General features: G+C 38.1%; 1 protein-coding gene across 1 annotated transcript; it reads right to left on the reverse strand.

Annotated features, from left to right (window-relative positions):
* Positions 1-1027: 1027 nt before the first annotated feature.
* On the reverse strand, positions 1028-8119 carry LOC113223174 (serpin B4). The gene is made up of 8 exons (XM_026452719.1): positions 8003-8119; positions 7205-7394; positions 6951-7007; positions 5237-5365; positions 4350-4467; positions 3116-3258; positions 2673-2828; positions 1028-1895 (listed from the first exon to the last, which is right to left on the reverse strand). The coding sequence occupies exons 2-8, from the start codon at positions 7367-7369 to the stop codon at positions 1491-1493; spliced, it is 1173 nt and encodes a 390-aa protein (XP_026308504.1). The 5' UTR covers positions 7370-7394; positions 8003-8119; the 3' UTR covers positions 1028-1490.
* Positions 8120-8603: the final 484 nt, after the last annotated feature.

Below are 8603 nucleotides of genomic sequence, written 5' to 3' on the forward strand. Positions count from 1 at the left end.
ACATTCTCTGGCTAGTCTGTCAAGTCCCTCGACAACTTGACCAAGTCTCACAGTTAAGTGGTGAAACATTTGTTTCTTCTGCCTTAATCCTGGACTGCTGACTCTTGCTGAAGAAAACTTCAGCCTTGTTCAAATTCTCTAAAACTTACGTTTTATAAAACCAGGTACGATTCAGTATTGACTGAGAAGAATCTGTGAGAGTAAATATGGAACCCTAAGAAAAGCTATTTTCTGGAAAATAAAAATGATCAACTCCTGATTTTTACACATATTGGTATACTTTAAGGTCAATTCTAGATTCTTCTTTCTTCTAACTTTATCCTTTCTTCTTAAGATCTTATCTTTGCTTTTAGCTACAATTACCATATTTATCCCAATGACCGTAAAGTATTTATATTGAATATCACAAATTTAGAGCTTCAGATCATATTCTGTTTCTGAGATTTAGACAAATATCCTCAAGTGCCTGCCAGGCAAATGCATTTGGATCTTAAAAGTACCCCAAATTGAACAAGTACAAATTTAAACACATGGCCTTTTTTTCTCTCAAAAACAACTTTTTTTTCCATCTAACCAGTCAGCTAGGACAGAAACTTAGATGTCTTTCTGCAACTATTACTTCCTAAATAATTCTCCCAGGCTGTTTCTCTCTCTCCATTTCCACTCCCAATACTCTAATGATTTCCTAATTTATATATGATAACCACACTGTTCTTTCCTCATATCCATTGATCAGAGTAGCCAGAGATGTATTTTCAAGATGAAGATATGATAATTTTATGCCCCTCTTTGACAAAAAACAATCAAAGCCTATAATGTGTTTCTTATCCCATTTAGCATAAAATAGAAAGTTCCTAATGTGGTTTACAAGGCTCCTCCTGTTCTGGGATCTGCCTTCTACTCCAGGCTCATCATGAACTACTCTGTTTTTAATTTTCCTTTGTATATGATTAACATATATCTAAATTATCTTTCCTATGTGTAACTGGACATGTCCCCTTTCCAGAGAAAAAAGGTAGAGCAAAAATGATTTAATAAGTCATGATTTTATTGATGATGTGTTTTATAGAATCACAAAATTTAGAAATGTAAGAAGGATTTCAGGTATCACCTAAATTCAAAGAAATGTGGATTTCTAGGTTGCTAAGTCTGAAGAGAAAGTATGATTTGGTTTGGTCCATTTAAAACAGGTCACAAACAGAATTACATTTCAAATTTAGAAGATACAGTATTAAATTATTCATCATATCTTGGACATTTTTCCTCAAGGAGAATTTTTCTGTAAGAAAAAGTAGGTTTATATGTGTTCTTATAAAGAGAAAGAGAGAAAGGCATACTATTTCAATCATTAAATTCTTGATGATGACTATCATCATCAAGATGAGACAGAAAAGAAATGTGAGCCAAGAGAATCTGTTGTTGCCAGCAATGAGTTTACCAGAACACCTCTAGGTGAACATTTTCCAAATGGAGTGACAGACTAATTGCATCTAAGGGGATGAGAATCTGCCAAAGAAGAGGATGCTGTTGGTGTTATTTTGCCTGATGAAGAATAGGAAAGGGTGATTACAATGGAACTCTTCATTAGTTAAAGGAGGTGATGAAAACCCTGCTACTACAGCGGTGGCAGCTGCAGCCTCCGCTCCCTCCTCAGTGACCTCCACAAAGGCCTTGTGTAGGACTTTAGATACTATGAGATCGCGGCTCCCGGTCATGCCTGAGAGGTCTGCATCCCCACTGAAGATATCCACCATTCCCATGTTTCTCAACGTGTCCTTGAGGTTGTAACTCTCTTCCACTTTGAACCGAGGTAAGTGTAAATCCACACGTGCCTCTCTCATATTCTGCAAACTTGTCCATTCCATCAGTTTCTCAGGAGTGAGTTTCTCTTCAAGCTATACAAATGGAAAAAAGAAACTGATATGACTAACTATCAATCTCTAATACACCTTAAGAATGAATTGACTATGTGGAGAATTCTTGTTTTGGCAATAAATGTGAAATACAGAAGGTTCACTTTATTAGATATTATTCTAATAGGCAAAATATGAGTCCTGAATATATAAATACATTGGGTTTCATGTGTATATGTATATATAGTATGTAAAAACAGAATCATGTTTCTATGTGTATGTAATGCGTACATATGTATGTATAAAACTGTATAATACACATGTAAAAATATCATCACATTATTTTGTACACAATGAACTATATGTATCACTATTTCTTGTGCCAACAGCCTACTACATGTGTCAATTTTTAACAGGTTCATCTTATTTTTCTTATACATTGTTTAGTATACATTGCAATTATTAAATTGCAATTCCTAAATTCCTAAATTTCTATTCCCTTTTTTACTTGGTATATTTGTAAACTTCCCTCACATTGCTTTAAATTTCTGCCAGTCAAGTTTAAATTGCTGCCTAATAATATCATCAAATTGATATCCAATGGATGTAACTCTAATAAATTAATCATTCACTAAGCCTTCAGTTTGTATCAGGCCCTATGCTTAAATATTTGTAATATGAAGGTGAGTCATCATTCCTCATTTTGAATTTTTCATTATTTTGAGGTAACTTAGTCACAAGCTTTTACCTAGTTTAAACCTGGTATCTTTGGGAAAATGTCAGACAGTAGAAGGAAGAGTTGTAGATTCTAGTTCTTACCTTCTGCAGACCAGTGATTTCATTTGGCAGCAGCACAATCATGCTTAGATCTTTGCCGTTGTATGGTATTTCCAGGACCTTGGCCTGTACATCCTCCAGCAAGGCAAAATTAAAGAACTCGTTTTGCCTCATCATCTGTACGGATTTGTATGTATTCTGCAATAAGTCAATGTGTCCAACAAATAACACGTGAGACATAGGACAAAAAAGATAATATTATTGAGATATCAACACATCCTTCTTCTTCTAAGAAATAACCCAGGAATTCAATGAGTTAGAGACAAAAATTTCTTCAGGTATTTCTTATTAAATAAAGTTATAAGACTAAAACAACAAAATAACAGACACGAAAAATTTTATTTTTTACTTGTCATGGTACATTCCATCAGAAATGTTTAAATTTATTAACATATTATATTATATAAATAAAATATAGACAATACCTTGTTTGGCCAAAATTTTTCCTCTTTAGTATTTTCTTTATTAAATTTATTTTGCCATTGACCCTTGAAATAGATTGCGTTCACAAGAACCAGTGTGGTATCCTTGCCAATAGTCCCATCAGGAAATAGGTTTTTAATTTTTTCTGCAAGGGAAAGAATGAAAGAGTCTTTTATACAAGGTACAAATGGTTTGTCTGGAAGATGCTTTGCAAATGTTCGTGACTGATCGTTAATTATTCTCTCAAATCCTTACTTGAGACTCACTGACTTTGATCATTGAATTATTAGACTCACTGTCCAATGGCTCACCAGATGCACCTTTCTTCAAGGCTCCAGTCAGATAAAGTTACCCTTGACTGAGACATCACTTTTTGTGATAGAGAAAGAGTTTCGGTTCTCTGTATATGAGTGACCCTAGTCATCTGATTTGGAATACTGATACACTGATTTTATCTACTCTTTCAACACATCTTTCCTTTCTCCCTCCCTCCTCTTCCGATTATTTTTCTTTTAACTATGGGGTCCTGAATCAGAGGATGTAGGCTCTAATTGCTTTTTAGGACAAGTGACTCAAGCTCTATAATATGAAACGCGTGCCCTGTGCTGTCAGACACTACTTCCGGAGGTGTCTTCCTATTCACTCTCATGTTGAGTTGCTGTAAGTTTGGCCTGTAATGAGAGGTGGGAGGTAGGAAAGATGTCTATGGAATGGAGATTTTGTTAAGCTTTTTGCCCTTGATGGAGAAGACAGCCATGATAATCGCTGCAGAACGTGTGGCTACAGATGTGGTCCAGGCAACTAAAGCTCAGAGGCAAAAGGTTGATTTACCAGAGAGCTGCTTCTTTCCCAATTAGTAAAGGAGATGAGAGACGCTTTCTAATGTTTTCTTTTAAATATTCATCATAAAAATTTGGCTCCGATTTAAAGAAAAGGACATGATCTCAAAATGGGCCTGAGCAGAGACAGGGGATCCACAAAGCTATTGTCATGCAGGGCCATAAGCAAATAATTCTCCAGATGTGTTTCCATCTAATTGGCTTCCTGTGATTTCCTCCTTGGCTCCCCGAGGCTCTCTTCATATTCAGTTGGACAAATCTTTCATCTGGAGTGCCCTCTTCAGCCCTCCCTGCAAAGCCATCTCAATCCCCACCGCTGGTCCCCATGCAGTGACAGGCACAGGGCTCACTCGCGTAGGTTTCTCAAAGGTGTTTCTATAATGGGCGGTTCTCCTACCATTCGTTTGACTTTCCACCCAGGAGTTAATCTTCTTTCGACTTTCTTCTGGAGCCTTTGCAAAATCAACAGATTCCACACTGGTCTGGTAAAATTTCTTGATGGCATCTAAATATTCCTTTGAGATATGAAGGAAGAAAGTAGGAATTAAGAGTAATTTATGTAACTATATATTACCAAACTTAGTTATTTATAATAATAGTATACTGAATCCAGACCCTGAACAGATACAATATCTCCTGTCTATGCATATTTTTACATAGGTGCCACGTAGGCAATGCGAAAGGGGAATGCGGGCTGGCGCAAGAAAGAGGTCACTGAAGGTCAATATCATCTGGCAAAAGGCAGAAGCAGAAGAGGCTGTCGTTTGCAAACTGCAGAGCAGGCTTCCCTGAAGGAGATTCATTGCTTCTCAGACATCTCTCCAGTAATTTTAACCATGATGTTTCTGATCTTTGTTTTTATCTTTCATCCTGTGCATTCAGTATTTCCTGGTACTTCCTCAACTGTCCTCAGGAACTCACCCAAGCCTGCCCATTCCAATAATATCCCATTAGTCATACATTTCCCACCAAGATGTATGCTCTGTGACTGAGTCAGTGCCAGTTTATTGACGGTATCTTATTACTTATTGCTCTTACTCACTCTGTTACCCAACCTCCTCTTTTATTACAAGATTATCCCTAAATGCACACTTCACTGATGTATTGTCAGGGTCTGGAACACTCCAGTGGGGGAGAGTTGTGGAAATGGACTTAATGCATTCTGAGTAAATGCTCCCCACTTGGGTAGGCCAGGCTCATCTGCCTTGCTTTCTTCCATTAGGCCACTCAGAGACACAGACACCAGGCTGCAGACGAAAGGTGGGTAGGTCAGGTGAAATTTACCTGTAAAAATTGATACGTCTTTTCTCCGAAGAGCTTGTTGGCGATCTTCAGCTCATATGCATCAGTGGATTTGTTTAATTCAGTCAGAAGCTTTTGAAACTGGTGATGAACATTTCCTGACCTATCAACCTTCAAACGTCAAAGAAGGAGATCACTGAATTACTGCATCAATGTAAATTCTAAGCCTGTGCTAAGTCTGTTAGATCAGTTCCTAAAGGCTGGTATCCTCAGTGATGACCTTTCTGCTTATTCCCTGATACTTGGTGTATTTCACCTCAAATACTCTTCAAAATCTACCTTATGTTTGACTTCTTCCAGAAAATTCTTCCTGCACTAATGTACTCCAATCTTTTTTCTTCTGAACTAAAGATGCAGCACTGTCTACCACTGGATTTTCTCTTTGTTGGGTTAAAGGGTTAGGTTTAGCTTCCCAGTTAAAATCTCATCTCTTTAAGGGCAAGGACCATATTTCACTTCTAACAGCCATCAAGGATATGAGTATGTTGAAGGTTGGATATTTTAAATAGATTATGCCAGGAAGCCCTGTTATACCTGTTGGTGGTATTATCTTGTAAGACACAATGACTGATCTATGGTTCTTTCCTCATGATTGTCATTCTCTGCAAATAAGAGCAGTGTGTGCCAGGTAGATGGCTAAGGACTTTACATGGGTAACTCTAAGTCTTTAGTTCAATTCAGGTGAAAACAAGAAAGCTCAGAGAATGGAAAATAAACCTCTTTATAGAGATGTAAATTAGAAATGCCAAGTTTTGAACCTAAGCCTGTTAAATCGAGAAACTTCTACTTTCCAGCAAAGCATTTTGCACTATTAAGGCTCTAAACCAATATATTCCATAGAAATCTTTTTTCTTTTTCTTTTTCTTTTGAGACAGAGTCTCACTCTGTCGCCCAGGCTGGAGTGCAGTGGTGTGATCTCGGCTCACTGCAAACTCCGTCTCCTGGGTTTATGCCATTCTCCTGCCTCAGCCTCCCGAGTAGCTGGGAATACAGGCGCCCGCCACCTTGCCCGGCTAGTTTTTTGTTTTTTTTTTTAGTAGAGACGGGGTTTCACCGTGTTCGCCAGGATGGTCTCGATCTCCTGACCTCGTGATCCGCCCGTCTCAGCCTCCCAAAGTGCTGGGATTACAGGCTTGAGCCACCGCGCCCGGCCGAAATCATTTTTCAAAATATACTTGGACTTGTGCTTATTCCTCTTAATCTCATTAATGACTCAATTAAAATTAAAGTATTTTTGTAACATTTTTGTGATTAGTATAATGATAGCTATTTTATAATAATAATAACATTTATTATGACTTTTTATGGGCAGGGCACTGTTATAAATGTTTGCATGTATTTGCATGTATTGAGTCAGATTTTTTATTACCCCTAGTTTTCTGGGATGAGGTCATTGGGACTCCGAGCAGTTGTGTCATGCTCGTTCACCATTTGTGAAGAGCAAAGCTGGAGTTTGAACCCACGCTATCCTGATCCAGACCTATGCTCTGAAGTACAGCACTGACTGTCTTTCAGTAACGCAGAAACAAGGAATAACAATTATGTGCCATGAAATGCCAACCCACTCTGTATGTCTCAATCTTTTCATCCAGGCTTTCCCCTAAGAATGGCCTTTACTTAGTTTCTGTGAAGTTCCAGGTTTAAACTATGACCTGCTTAGGGATCTAAAGCTGAACAAAAGTGCTCTGTGACTCACGTGATGTGTTGCAGCTTTTTCTGTGGTGTTCTCTGTGACTTGATCAAAGTGAAGAACCTGGAAGAGACATGAAGCGGGACAAGAAAACTTTACTCAAAAGATCTGTTTAAGTCAGTGGGCTCACAGTTATGGGAATTCCTGCTCAGCCCCCTGGGCTACCCATCAGGCCACCACATCTATTACCATCTGCATGCTAGCCGCCGAAACCACAGAGAGAAGCTGCAACAGGACAGCGTAATGAAGCTGATACCTACCTTGTTAATTTGTTGTGCGGTGTTGTCTTTGGCCCCTAAGAGGACCATCCCCAATGCTGATGTGATGCTGATAGGGGAATAGAAGGTGTTGTTCTTTTGTGATTTTCTGAACTGTTGGAACAGATCGAACATGAACTTGGTGTTGGCTTCACTGAGTGAATTCATGGCGAACTCGATGTGATCTGGACTCCTGGAAAAGCATCAGATTCCTGTCAGAATGACTTTAATAAATGGAGTGGTATTTTGTAGTATGATTTTCTTAAAGAAATGACATATCTGGGTTGTGAGATTTTGACATTTAAAGTTTTTCTTTTCTCATTTGTAGCATTTCAATCTTTCTACAATGTGCTTATATTGAATATATTAATGTCCTAATTAAGAGGCTCACAAAATTACTGTTTTTAAAGACTATTGTAAATAAGTAATAGACCCTCTTTATCTTTCCTTCCTTGCTGGTTACAATGGGGTAGGTAGGAAGGCTTTATAATGAATGCTAACAGGAGACCTCTGTGGATCACATCCAATCGGCTCTTAAGAGGAATCCCTGACGTTTCCTTCAAGGCTTTGTGGCTGCAAGGCACTCTTCCTCTGTGTTCCTCAGGGTGCCTTGGTTTACTTGGAACTAAGTAATTTACATAAAGGACAAATCAGATGAAATAGATATTTTAATTATGCCCTGGCAGAATAAGCAAAACATAATCAGAGAGAATGCAGGAGATGCATGATATAGAACACAGTATCATTATTATTCTCAAAAATAATTCATGTTATTAAGCTGGAGTGCCTTGAAGCACTTACCTGTATTCCTAGAGGAAGCAGACGTGGGCAGAGAGCCTGTGAACCTGTGTGTGTCTGTGGAATGAAGGATGAGATCCTGAATTTATGCCTCTCCTCTTGCTGCCTCTCCCTTTGTGGAGAAGAGATTTCACAAGAAGGCTAACACTCTTTTGTAATCTACAGGGAAAAAATGCAAATGCAAATCAGCAATCACTGGCTCATTTTAAATACATGTAGGTGACTTTCTTGCTGCCTCTCCCTCTGTGGAGAGGAGATTTCACAAGCAGGCTAACACTTAACCTTGATGAGTAAGAACATTCATGACAAAGGATACGGTTACTGTTCTACCATTGTACTTCCTTTTTAATCTATAGGGAAAAAATGAAAATGTAAATAAGCAATCACTGGCTCATTTGAAATAATGTAGGTGACTTTCTATTGCTAATGAGAATAAGGTTAGAATTCCAATTTCCTCTCATTAATTTCAACTCCTTTCCTTTGTATACAACTCCCAATGTTTTTTAAAAAACAAACAAACAAACAAAACAAACACACAAAAAGGGCCATTCTTTTCTTGGATGTTGCATTGTCTTTAAGGCTTACTTGGAACACCAAACAACTA

This window comes from Piliocolobus tephrosceles, unplaced genomic scaffold (assembly GCF_002776525.5).
Source record: "Piliocolobus tephrosceles isolate RC106 unplaced genomic scaffold, ASM277652v3 unscaffolded_39366, whole genome shotgun sequence".
Lineage (NCBI taxonomy): Eukaryota > Metazoa > Chordata > Mammalia > Primates > Cercopithecidae > Piliocolobus > Piliocolobus tephrosceles.